Source organism: Carassius carassius, chromosome 36 (assembly GCF_963082965.1).
Source record: "Carassius carassius chromosome 36, fCarCar2.1, whole genome shotgun sequence".
NCBI lineage: Eukaryota > Metazoa > Chordata > Actinopteri > Cypriniformes > Cyprinidae > Carassius > Carassius carassius.
Window position 1 is genome coordinate 9,890,604 of NC_081790.1, and position 13,381 is coordinate 9,903,984.

At 36.6% G+C, this 13,381-nt stretch overlaps 1 protein-coding gene across 1 annotated transcript in view; it reads left to right on the plus strand.

Annotated features, from left to right (window-relative positions):
• The window catches only part of bcr (BCR activator of RhoGEF and GTPase), an 88,764-nt gene extending 77,692 nt beyond the window's left edge, over nt 1-11,072 (plus strand). The window contains exons 9-23 of the mRNA XM_059526164.1: nt 1,995-2,116; nt 2,431-2,596; nt 3,157-3,276; nt 3,385-3,460; nt 3,544-3,648; nt 3,856-3,930; nt 4,057-4,154; nt 4,597-4,728; nt 6,977-7,036; nt 7,109-7,218; nt 8,232-8,371; nt 8,463-8,597; nt 8,680-8,785; nt 9,635-9,797; nt 9,997-11,072. Of these exons, the coding sequence (XP_059382147.1) occupies nt 1,995-2,116; nt 2,431-2,596; nt 3,157-3,276; nt 3,385-3,460; nt 3,544-3,648; nt 3,856-3,930; nt 4,057-4,154; nt 4,597-4,728; nt 6,977-7,036; nt 7,109-7,218; nt 8,232-8,371; nt 8,463-8,597; nt 8,680-8,785; nt 9,635-9,797; nt 9,997-10,086 (1,698 nt within the window). The 3' untranslated portion in view covers nt 10,087-11,072. The remainder of the gene's footprint in view (nt 1-1,994; nt 2,117-2,430; nt 2,597-3,156; nt 3,277-3,384; nt 3,461-3,543; nt 3,649-3,855; nt 3,931-4,056; nt 4,155-4,596; nt 4,729-6,976; nt 7,037-7,108; nt 7,219-8,231; nt 8,372-8,462; nt 8,598-8,679; nt 8,786-9,634; nt 9,798-9,996) is intronic.
• The last annotated feature ends 2,309 nt before the right edge of the window (nt 11,073-13,381 follow it).

The following is a 13,381-nucleotide window of genomic DNA, read 5'->3' on the forward strand; positions in this document are numbered from 1 at the left end:
AGCAGTGGGCAGCCATTTTTGCTGTGGCACCCAGGGAGCAGTTGGTGGTTCAGTGCCTTGCTCAAGGGCACCTCAGTTGTGGAATTGAAGGTGGAGAGAGAGAGCGCTGTACATTCACTCCCCCCACCTACGATCCCTGCTGGTACAAGACTCAAACACGCAACCTTTGGGTTACGAGTCTGACTCTCTAACCATTAGGCCATGACGTCACCTAAATACAGTGATCATATACAGTGTTCTTTGTGCACTGTATGTTTTAGCCTTTAGAGTTTCTGTGCAAATAAAATAATACACACAAACATCAAAATAATAATAATAATAATAATAATAATGAAATAACAAATTCAATAATTATTTTTACCGTGATAATATATATTTTTTATATATTACATATTTTCACTGTAGTAATTATATTTTTTACAATCTATAATATAATGTATTTTTTCACAATATATGAGCATTGGTCAATTCAGTTTAGTGCTCATTATATAAAAACATATGATGACAGAATATCCCTAGAATAAAGCTCTCTGCTGTTTATACCAACCCCCGGAGGGCCGAGTGAATTACCAGTGAGACAAGAATCAAATATGTACAGAGTGCCTCATCTTCCCTTTGATTAATAGCTTGTGGCAAAGTGAGATCTGCGAAAGTTCCTTTACTCACAGTTATTTCACTAGACACTATTGTTTTCTGTAAACATGTTGCCCTCCCTTCTTTTTCTTCTTTTCTCTTATGAAGAGTTCAGCAAACAAGTTTTAGATAACCTCTTTGGGAGTGGTATGTGCTTCCTACATGATTTGAAACAGGACCAATATAATCTGTGGGAGCATTTGGGAACATTGTGTTTCCCAGGATCCCTTTTCAGTATTGCTGAGTGCGATCTTTTGAGCACAAACAGCTCTTTGAGTCTCTGCATTCACTACTGCATTCATCTATACTATTTTAAGACAGTAACCATCTACTTACACAAGACCCCACACAATAATTACGCCAATCTGGAAGCTGAGGAGAAATAGGCACCGTGAACCGTTGATTGAACTGTTTGCATTGACTAAATTATGTAATTGCTCTTCCTGTTGGTAGAGATGTGGAAAGAGGCTCTTTTCTCTGCCACTGCACTTCTGTATACAGAAAATAGAGACATGTGGAATAAGAATCTCATTTTTGGCGGTGCCATAAGCTGAAATCAAGCCATTACACTTTGTTCTGGAAATGCAATGACGCACAACATGGCTGGCATTCTGGGAGTTTTGGAATGAGTATGCGGTGACTCTTCCATCTCATCTGTGTCCCCAGCTGCAGACAGCAAATCAAACATACACACAATGCTAGGAAATTCACTCAAGCGTCCAAGGATACATTTTTGGGCGAGTCAACAGCAGCGATGTTGTTGCATAAAAAAAATGAGTTGTCTTTGAATGTGGAGGTGAGTGGAGCCAGGTAAGAGCGTCTCATTGGATGAGATGCTTGTGATATCATCTTTTGTTTCTTCACTGCAGAGGTGACGTGTTGCTGTTGGAGCACTGATGTGTGACGTGTGGCCAGGGGCTGTGTTATTGTGCATATGTGTGTGTTTTCACACATTAACCGCTGTTTAGGCTCACAGGACTATCACTTAGCATATGATCTGTGGACGGAGTTCCCTTTTCAAAATGTTCTCCCAATTTTCTCATTTCATAAACAAAGAAGACTCATCAACACCAGCTCACTGCTCTTTCCTGAGAGTTAATGCCATGTTTTTGGAAATAGAGTGGGACTGCCCCCTAGTGGCACTTCTCACCAAAAATGGTTCAGTTAAATTTGACAGTATTACTGTAGCATTACATTATATTTTGAAATATTTTCAAATGCCATCACAAAGAAATAATTAAAACAGTTATTGTAATAATTCAAACCCCAAACTTTTACTTTTAAAGGTGTGTGTGTGTGTATGAAGAGAGAGAAGGTATGTCTGAATTGAAATTTGCCTACATTGTTTTTGTGTATGACAGAACCGTCAGCTGTTGAAGGACAGCTTCATGGTGGAGCTTGTGGAAGGCGCTCGGAAGCTACGCCATGTTTTTCTCTTCACTGACCTCCTGCTCTGTGCCAAACTGAAGAAGCAGATTGGAGGGTAAGGAAAACCTCTTTGTTTTCTCCCATCTTCTCTTTTCATTTCTATCTTTCCTTAATTCTGCCTGATTTGTCATCTCACTCTATTTTTAAAAATGGACCACTTCAACTCTAATTTACCATATAAGTGTTGTTGAGTCAGATACACTAGTATTATTTTCACAACTTGAGCCTAACATCCTGGCTTTTCAGACCCGTGAGCCCAGTCTGCACTAACATCACTGCTCTATAATAAGATTTCAGGATGTACTCTTGCCTGGATATTAAATTATTTTCCCCGTCACCCCATTTGTTCCTTGTATTGTCTGTCTGCAGGAAAAACCAGCAGTATGACTCCAAGTGGTACATTCCTCTCTCAGACCTCAACTTCCAAACGGCAGAAGAGTCTGAGCCCCTGCCTGTCCCACAAGCCCCTGATGAGGAGCTAGATGCCATTAAGATCAAAATCTCATCCCTGAGGAGTGAGATCCAGAGAGAGAGGGTACAGAAATCTATTAGGCAACTTTTCACAAAGATTTTCATGGATATGATATATTTTGTAATAATTTCTGATATTAGAAAAACTTTGTAAAAAAAAAAGTGTTCTCAGGCTTACAGACCTCACTTTGTATTAATGGCTTTATATTTGTATTTGTAAAAAAAGATTAAAAGTTTAAATTCTTGCTGTTCTTTTAAGCTTTTTCAACATTGATAATAATAATAAATGTTTCTTAAGCATGAATCAGCATATTATAATGATTTCTGAAGGATCATGTGACACTGAAGACTACCCTAATGATGCTAAAAATTCAGCTTTGCCATCACACACACACACACACACATATATGTATAGTTAAAAATGTTATTTTAAATTGTTGTAATATTTCACAATAAACTAGTAAAATATTAAATTATATTAAATTATAGTGTATTTTTTATTGTAAGAAGCTGTGGCTCAAAACATTCTGACCTGGACATATTCTTTTGGGGCAACATGCATTCAGAAGTTCACGTAACAGCTCAATAGATTTAAACATGACTTTTTGCTTCTTGCCTCAACAGAAGGCCAACAAAGGGTCAAAGGTTATGGAGAGGCTGAAAAAGAAGCTGTCGGAACAGGAATCGCTACTGCTGCTGAACTCTCCTAACATGCCCCTCAGAGTGCACAACCGCAATGGAAAGGTAAGAGCCAGTGATTCACAGCCTTTCTGTCATATCTGATTTTTATCCTCATACTCCTCTTCAACATTCCAGCCCATGCTCACAGTCCATGTCGGTTATGCATTTCAGAGCTACATGTTTCTGATCTCATCGGACTACGAGCGTGCCGAGTGGAAGGAAGTGATCCGAGAACAGCAAAAGAAATGTAAGTGGCATTGTCACAGAAATCAGCAGTAGATCAGGTGGTAGTGTTTTTGTTTTTCAACTGAATGCTTGCTTATTTTCCAGGCTTTAAGACCTTCAGCCTGACGTCCATGGAGCTTCAGATGCTCACCAATTCATGTCTCAAGCTCCAGACGGTCCATCAATTACCCCTCACAGTCAATAAAGACGGTAAAAAAGTTGCACAGGTCTTACAGATAATCAAAACTGTTTACAATCTTATCAGATTGTCCTGGATGGATTTCTTGTGCAGAATTCCTCAAATTTGATATTATTTTTATTTAATAATAGTTTTTAATGACTTTTTTATTATTACTGTGATTCTGTTGTATTTTATTTCAATATTTTCTAGACATTTTGAACCATTTTCTCTTACAGAGGATGAAACTACTGGACTGTATGGATTCTTGAATGTAATTGTCCATTCTGCCTCTGGACTTAAACAGAGCTTAAGTATGTGTCTCTTTAATTCTTCCTCTCTGAGCTCATCAAAGGTCATATACACCTTTGCTTAGCCTGCCCTAACACCCTGTAAAGAGTCAGTATCTTACAGATCTTCTTACTGCTTCCTCTCTTTAGATCTGTATTGCACATTAGAGGTGGACTCCTTCAGCATCTTTGTGAATAAAGCCAAAACGAGAGTGTACAGATATACTACCGAACCCAAGTGGAATGAGGTAATCCCACATCGATACACCATCGATGCCAAAAGACCTTCCTGCTTAAATGCTCTTGAGGCATTAAATCTTAATTAAGAGCAGCAGAAACGAGGCCATGTGGAATATGAAGACCTTCTGGACAAATTATATTACATTTTAATTAAGAGCAATTACCATCCCCAAAAGTAAAGGGGAGAAAATGAGGAAATGAGGGATGGCTGGTGCTAAGTCTGCTCAAAAGTATCCTTAGACTGTTTTGAGAAGCAAAATCTGAAGTTTTTTGGGGCAGTCATTGTGTTTTATTATTATTAATAATGCTGTTGTTTATTTATTTGTTTACTTGAAATTATTTTCCCAAAAAGATTTTCTCAAGGTAGCTATGTACAGTATATATTTCTTATGTGTATTTGCTGTATGTATTCTGGGTAATGTTGTTTCTTTTGTATTGTGTCTGCCTCAGGAGTTTGAGATCGAGTTGGAGGGCTCCCAGACATTACGTCTACTGTGTTACGAGAAGAGCTACAACAAAGCGAAAATGAACAAGGAGGATGGAGAAAGCACGGACAGAATTATGGGCAAAGGACAAATCGCGGTATGATCTTAACTGCATAAACACTGTAACAAATTTAGTTGATAAGTGTTATTTTAGTATTACTGATAATATTCTGAAATAGCTTTTTTATAGTTCGTAGTCATTTTAGTTTAGGTTTTATGAATTTTGTAAATGTGCTTCTGTCACTTTTTAAAATGTTTCTTGTTTAGATTCATTGTAGTTTTAGTTATTATATTACTACAACCTAAACTTTCATGTCTTATAAAGGCAACATTTTTATTTCATTTCAACATTTTATTTCAGCCCTTACTGCAATTAGCGAAAACTTGGCTTGACATTAAACTAGGCTATTTATACCAGACTTACTAATGATTCACAACCCACTTACTAGACATTTTTACAAATCCCTACAGGTTAACAGGTTGTAAGCATAAATTAGCTTGGATCTCATGTGAGCTATTGTGAGCTAAGTGTCATTCTCCATCTGGGCCCTCAGTGAATCCGGTCAAAGGTATATCTGCTCTTATGAGAGCATGGCCCCAGATGGGGACCGGCCTTTATACTCCAGACATTTGATCTGCTTTTTAATAGGTAGGGTGTTATTCACTCTGCCCTGGCTTTTTAGGCATCATATCATCCATAATTCATGTCTCCTGTCTGAAAATGTCACACTCAAAACAACGTCAGATCAGTTGACCTCTCAGTCCCCTCCCCAGAGAGGTTTGTGGGGTCTTACAAAGAGCACAAAATTCTCTTGCCTTACAAATGATTGCTTGTAAAGTCTAGGTTTGGATGCTGTAGGTTTCAAAGTGTTGGCTGGTGTTCATGAGGGAAGGGGGAGGGATTAGAGGGCTGTTATATGATCCCTCTGTAGGCCCCCATCAGCCAGCTGTGACTTTGGGAATCTCTGCTCTAGTCCACTAAGCCATACAATGTGTTATTGTATGGATCATCTTTCTTTTGTGTATTTAAGTTATGTGGTCATTGTAAAATCAAAAATTTCTTCTTAAACATTATGATTTATTGCTTTGCTGTTTAGTTTTTAGTTCTCTTTATACCCAAGAGCACTTTGCAGTGGTCTGCCAACAAATAAACATTAAAAATAAATCTGGACTCCTCTATAGATTTGTGCCATTGGAAATGTAATAAGTAGATTTAAAGACATAATTTGAAAGTGTTTTTTTTCTTAGTTATTTACATTTATTTTCGATTTTCAATTATTTTAAATTGTTTATAGTTAATTTTGTTATTTAGTTTTAATTTTAAACTGTTGTTTTTAATTTATTAGCTCATTTAGTTTTATTTTTCATTTTAGATTTTTAAGGCTCGTAATGTGTTAAATAATAGTATTTAAATGCTGTTACATTTCTTATAGGCATTGTATATCACTACATAGTGCCATTTTTTCATGTTTAATGTTTATAATTTATTAAATTCAGGGTCTGAAACTAAAATTAAGCTATTTTTTAAATCATGGAAAATTAGTTACATTATTTTTAAACTGTGTTAGCTATTTCAGTGTTTTATATATATATATATATATATATATATATATATATATATATAAACATTTTTGTAAATGATAACAATACTGCATGGCAGCAGAATTAACCTTTAAGAGATGCTCTGATTGGTGCATTGGATGTTAGACGCTGCAGATGCGTGTTTGGGTTGGGACAGGGCAGCTTACTTAGACTGAGGTAAGTCAAGGGATCATCTATTACGAGCTGAAGGTGCGGAAAGAGAAAGTTATCAAGGACGGTAAAGAAGGAAATAAGAGCAAAATAGATCTTTTTGGTAATATAATAAAGGTTAATTAAATATTGCATTTGTGTGTGTGTGTGTGTGTGTGTGTGTGTGGGTGGATATTCTTATGCCAGTGGAGCTCTAATGACCTAAGCTGGCATTTGTGTGTGGCCACAGTTCTTACTCTGTCTCCCACCATGACCCGTTGAAATACAAATTGTAATGACTGAGATGATGAGATTAGATAGCAGAGCAGGATCAGGCCTTATACAAGACCATATGGAGATTAGGCCAGGATGAGGGAAAGGAACACACTGAACTTAACCCACTCCAGATGGCCCCACGTTTGCTTAGAGGGGTCAGAGAAATTGGCTGGTGATGTGCAAAACTGCTGTATAAGGAGAAGTGGCAGTATGAAAAACGTTCACATCACACATCACATAACATCAGTGGTGTTTTTAACGGATATGTAGCCAATCCAAATGTTCTGTGTTGGAAATGCCATTGTATTTTATTGTTCTATTTCTCTTTTTTTATCCAGTTGGATCCTCAGATGCTCCAGGGTAAAGACTGGCAGAGAACAGTCATCCCTATGAATGGGGTAAGTATATTCACATCTGCTCCTCTTCTGTAATCCTGCCATTCTGTACACTAATTACTAATTTTTCTGAAGATTGAGGTGAAGATATCCATGAAGTTCACCATCCGGGAGTTCAGCCTAAAGAGAATGCCCCCACGGAAGCCCATGGGTGTGTTTGGAGTAAATATCTCCACAGTGACAAAGTGAGTCAGATATCACATTTTATATGAGAAAATTATTTGGTCTTTTTTCACGAAAAGATGCATTTTGACATTGTAAGTTATCATGCTTTTTCAGGCATTCATTGTATCAAAGAAAATTAGAACATTCAGTGTATACAATTATAGTCTTCATATAATTCTGCCCTTTATTTTTGGTCAGATTTGATTGACATTAATAAGCTTCCTAATGGGTTTAAGGGCAGAATCAATTAATGATATAAAGACAACATGACAACACCAGTACAGATGCTCAGACACAAACGTGTGCATCAAAGGTCTTTACATTAGCAGCACCTACTGCTGATTAATGTATATGTGACGGCATTATTTTGCTTAACCTCGTTTTCATACAGTGAAAATGTACAGTGAACACAGCACATAGACTCAACTTGTCTGAAGCTGCATGATAGCTTTATTTGAGAAACAGACACAGTTAAACAAGTTTAAGCCACACTTTTCAAATCTATTTTGCATGTACTCATTTTTTTATTACTTTTATTAAAAAAAGATGCATTAAATTAATAAAAAAAAATTACAGCAAAGAAATTTATTTTAGAAAGGTTTTCTGTTTCAAATAAATGCTGTTCTTTTGAACTTTTTATTCATCAAATAAAAGCCTGAAGGATGTATCTTGGTTTCCACAAAAATATTAAGCAGCACAACTTTGTTGATAAACGCTGATAAATCTAAGAAATGTTTCTTGAGCACCTAATCAGCATATTAGAATGATTTCTGAAGGATCATGTGTCACTGAATAGTGGCTGATGAAAAAGCAGTTTTGTCATCACAGGAATAAATAACATTTTAAAATATTGTAATTTTTTATTATTTTAATGATTTAATTATTTTAACACATCTAATATTTTAATATATGCGAACATAAATACAACAGACAATTTTTTTTTTGCTGAATATAAGTTACAAGATTGTAGTCATTTCTTGTTCATTAAATCAAAAGGCTGGTTTCGTGATGCTGGTATTATTTCTTGTCTCAGACGGGAACGCTCTAAAGTGCCCTACATCGTCAGACAGTGTCTAGAAGAAATCGAGAGAAGAGGAATGGAGGAAGTGGGCATCTACCGTGTCTCAGGAGTGGCCACTGACATCCAGGCACTGAAGACTGCCTTTGACACCAGTGAGTGTCCATCAGACTTGTGTTGAGTTATGACACACACATGCAGTCAGCCAGTTTAGTTGCTGATCTCTCTCATGTCTCTCTGTAACAGATAATAAAGACGTGTCAGTAATGATGAGTGAGATGGATGTGAACGCCATTGCCGGAACGCTCAAGCTGTACTTCAGGGAGCTCCCTGAGCCCCTGTTCACTGACGAGCTCTACCCTAACTTTGCGGGAGGCATTGGTGTGTCCGTTGTTTTACTTGGAAAAAAAGGATTGAGCAGGCTTGGTTTGCGAAGGTATAACAATGTTGATTATGTCATCAGCTCTTTCAGACAGCGTAGCTAAGGAGAGCTGTATGCTGAACCTCCTGCTGTCTCTGCCAGAGCCCAACCTGGTCACCTTCCTCTTCCTGTTGGATCATCTCAAGAGGTACACAAGATGCTGATGACTTTGACATTGTTCTAAGAAGCTTAACAACAAGAAAGATATATTCTTGGGTCAAAATCCATTGTTTTTGGAACATTTATATGAAGAAATCAAGGGTCAGTGAACTGTGTCCCAAATGATGTACTATACACTTTGCACTTATATACTATTTACTTATGCACTATGTACTCAAACATGTAGTGTATGAATATTATAAGGTTATTTTGTCATTAATATTCAGAGTCTGATAGCCCTTCGCGACGTAATTAAAGCTGTGACAGTTGAGTGCATGAAGGGTCCAACAGTCCACACTTCATTTTTTTAGCTTATCGTCCGGGTATTTAAATTGCACTTTTTCTTTTTCGAGTTTTCAGTGCGAACGCACTACTTGCTCTATTTATAATACAAAACGTGCTGCTGACATCATGATCAAAAGGTTTAGTTGGGTGAACCTTTCCATCAACATATTTCTGTTTTCACCCCTTATTTCAAGAAAAAACAGACTACAGTACATTATAAGAAAATATAGCTTGCATTAAGAAATATAAATTAAAAAATAAATAAAAACATTACCCCTCAAATTCTCAATTAAAAAAAGAAAAACCTGTCTGGGCATTTTCATTAATTTATTTTATTTTTTAATTTGCCACCAAATTGTAAAAATATATATTTTTAAATAATATAATAATATTTTATTATTATTATTATTAGATTTTTTTTATTGGAGGGAGAAAAATGTAATTAATTGTAATTATTGTAATTCTTTTAAGTTTTATCATAGCAAACTGGATGCATTCATACACTGATAATCTTTATTTCCTGTCTTTCTGTTCGTTCTCTTTTTGTTTGTAGGGTTGCAGAGAAGGAGAGTGTAAACAAGATGTCTCTTCACAATCTGGCCACTGTGTTTGGCCCGACCCTGCTACGACCTGCTGAGAAGGACAGCAAAATCCCCACTAACCCCACTCAGCCTATAACGATGGGGGACAGCTGGTCACTGGAAGTCATGTCACAGGTACATGATAAAACCACAATTAACGGACTATTTACCCTTTAAGAACTGTGGACATGATACCAAACACCATTGAAAATCATTTAAATGTGTCTGTGTTTGTAATGGATCAATAGAAATCACATTTACAGTAATGCACTTATGTTTTATCCATTACACGTCTCCTGATAGGTGCATAATTCTGCCTCCTTTGTATCTGTAGGTGCAAGTTTTGCTGTATTTCCTTCAGCTGGAGACCATCCCGACGCCAGACAGTAAGAGACAGAGTATCCTGTTTTCCACAGAGGTCTAAAGGAGTTCTTATTCCTATTGTAAGTCTCAAACCGGTGGGCGAGGGATCAAGCGAGCATGTCCACCCACTGGGTATAACGGACACTGGAATGCACAAGAGCATTTCGCCTTTCGCGCATTTTCTAGCTGTTGCCACTAGGGGGCACCACAGCCCTTTTAAACGTTAAAGAACTGGACTTGCTCGGAGCACATCTTGAATATTCCTGAACCCTCTGCCTTTTTCTGTGAACATCAGTGTCCGTTCAGCACCTTCGCTCTTCATTTTCATGAGTCAGACCCTGAGCATGCGTCCTCTTGCATCCTGTACGTGGGCCTCTACTTGTCAATCATGTCAGCTGATGACAGTGAATTCTGTCTCTCCTGGCTTTTTGTGTTTGTCCTCATTTCGCCTGTCCCCACTGGTCACTGATACTCTTTCTGTGCTGCTACAAAAAGCTCCAAACCGTTCCAGATTTTGGATCCTTTTCTACAATAGATAATTACATGGCAGTTCAACGTAGTTCTTATTGCAGACTCTTAAAAGTCAAATGAGTAGCTTCTGTTAGTGTGTCAATCATTACAAGAGCTTAATTTAGGAGGATTTCTGTGTAGAAGATGGTGTTTGGTTCAGTTATTGTCAGTGTTGATGTGATTCTAAGTTAAGAAAACATACATAACAATTAGAAAAATCTCACTATTTTTTAATTTCCCTCTTTTTTGCCCATACCTCTCTATCAAGCAATATAGAGTGTCTGAAAACGTGTTACATGTTTCATTATGCTTTCGTAGTTGAGATTTTGGGAGAGAGAAGTACATTACCAGAAGGGTCAATATATTTTTCTTTATTTAGATTTTTTTATGTAGGCTAATACATATAGAAGAATTGTTATTTATTTGCGGACAGATATAAACATCAGTGTCTTTTCAAAGTACGTCTAAGTTTATCGCTAACTTATCCGTGTTATGAAGTACTGTAGATTCCTTACATATCCTCTTAATTTTCCTGTCTTTGTGTTAGAGGATAGCACATTAGCGTTTCCCCTGCCGTATATCTAGTGTTGAGAGATGACCAAATGGAGAGGTTTTTAACTCTACCCTGTCTTTCACATTCGCTCTCTCTCTAGCTTCACAGCACACTGTGGTTTATGTCTCGCTGAGAACCATAAAGCAGTGCCTCTCTGTCTCATCATAAGACATTAAGGTAAAAGAACAATGCTGTATATAGCACAATCTGTTATCCTTGAATCCTGTCAGATTGTTTAATGAAGGAAGGGTTAATAATGGATGCAGTACAGGAACAGTACAGGTATTCTGTCTTTATAGCAATTCTGTTCATTATATCAGTAAAAATGAATGCTCTTAAGTTTATTATTTCAGTTAAAGGTGCTTTAGTTACTTTATTTAACATGCAGGCATGTTTTTTTATGTTTGTCTTGTTTAAGTGTTGTGCGTTTGAGTTGTAACATTAAACCAAATTCTGGCTACTGTAGAAGGGTTTTTGAAGATTTTATCATGCATACAAAAAGGGGTGCAACAACTGAAAAGGAATTTCTCATGTGAAGTCTTTTGTTTTCTCGTTAACGTGTGCAGTTGAGACTTTTCATCTTGTCTGTCCTCTTTCTTGATTGTCAGCACTAAACGTACATTTCCTGTATCTTGCACCTGTCCGAACTGAAGTCAGCATCACATGTGGGTTTCTTTCTAAAGATATGGCCAAATTTTTTTTTTTAAATGTAATTCTTGACATAAATTAAGCTGTGATCTATTGCTATCAGAAGGCATTGGGTGATTCAAAGCATTCCTGTTGTGTTAATTGCTTATTTAATGTGCTTTTTCTAGATTGTTGAATGTTACTGGGTTAGGAATATTGGACATATGCACTGGTTCAATGGGAGTGATACAGTGCATGATGTTTGAGAAGTTATTTCTTTGCACTGCACATAGTTTAAAGACTAATGTGATGAAATTTCTTATAAACGTAATGAGATTGTATCACACACACAGAGAATAAAATGTCTACAAACAAATTCATGAAAACTTGCATTATGAAATTAGAACCTCCAGATTTATTTGTATTCACAAAGTATTACAGTTTTGAATTGATTGGTCATGAAAGCACTGCAAGGGTCCATCTGTGTCATTCTTTTGTTTATAATGTTATGATGATTTATGTTGAAACCTTGCCTTTAAACACATGGAGACATGCTGGACAGCCACTGGGACAGACTGTGGATGCCCTTCCCTTTTCCTCTTAAGGTTTTTGTCACTATTTATTCTTGCTAATATCTTAATGTTCTGGTTATAGGACTGTACAAATAGATAATTAATTCTGCAGACTGAAACGTTTGGAAGGCATTTGCGGCCTATGTTTATACACAAAATGTTGAATAAAACCTCCTGTATATGAATACCTGCTGTTTTCATGGTGTTTTTTTTCTGATTGTATAACACAGTGAGACAAATATTTCATGTATTTTCAATATTTCAAATATTTTGGATATGATAGCGTTTGTTTACTTTTCGTACACGTTTATTGAGGAACGTGTTTTGAAACCGTGTTACACAGTTGTAATGTATCTCTGTGTCCACATGGGGGCAGCACGGCATTACTCCATGTTGTTAATCTATTTTATTTCTTTAACGTATGATATATTATAATGTATTTATGATTTTTTTGGGGGTGGAAAACCACGCTTAACACTTGACTGAAATCGCTGTCTTGAGAAATAACAATCAACCAATAGAGAGGCAGAGAGGTAATCTGGATATAGTTCATTCATTCTAATCATTTGACGTAATTTACTGCTTTTTGCATACAATATAGAGAAGAAACACGTACGTTTCCATAACAATGCCGTCAATTTGTACATTTCTACCTCTCCCCTTTCTCCAGTTTCTTCCTCTTTTTTGTTTTTTATTCTTTATTGTATATTTCGCGTGATATTTACCTCAGTGAAGTCGTATCGTCGATGTTTACATGCTAGTTTTAGTCTAACATAGCACTGTTCAGCATAGTTTAAGTTAAAAAACACTTTTTCAGATCACGTGACAGTTCCAAAGCACCATAACATGTTATTAAAAGTACCCTGTGACTCTGCAAATGCAAGAAAACTGATGTTGATATAAAAAGGATATGGTTGTTATTTGAATTATGTTCCCATTTCTGTAACTCTTTTCTGTATTTCGTTAAAGAAAGCATTCTTCCTTATTTAAAAGTATTCATCAATATGTCATGATGATGACATCAGGAAGATGTCAGTTTCCTTCGAGAGCATAGTCATAGATTTATTTTTGGTGCTTTATGTCTAGTCCTGTGC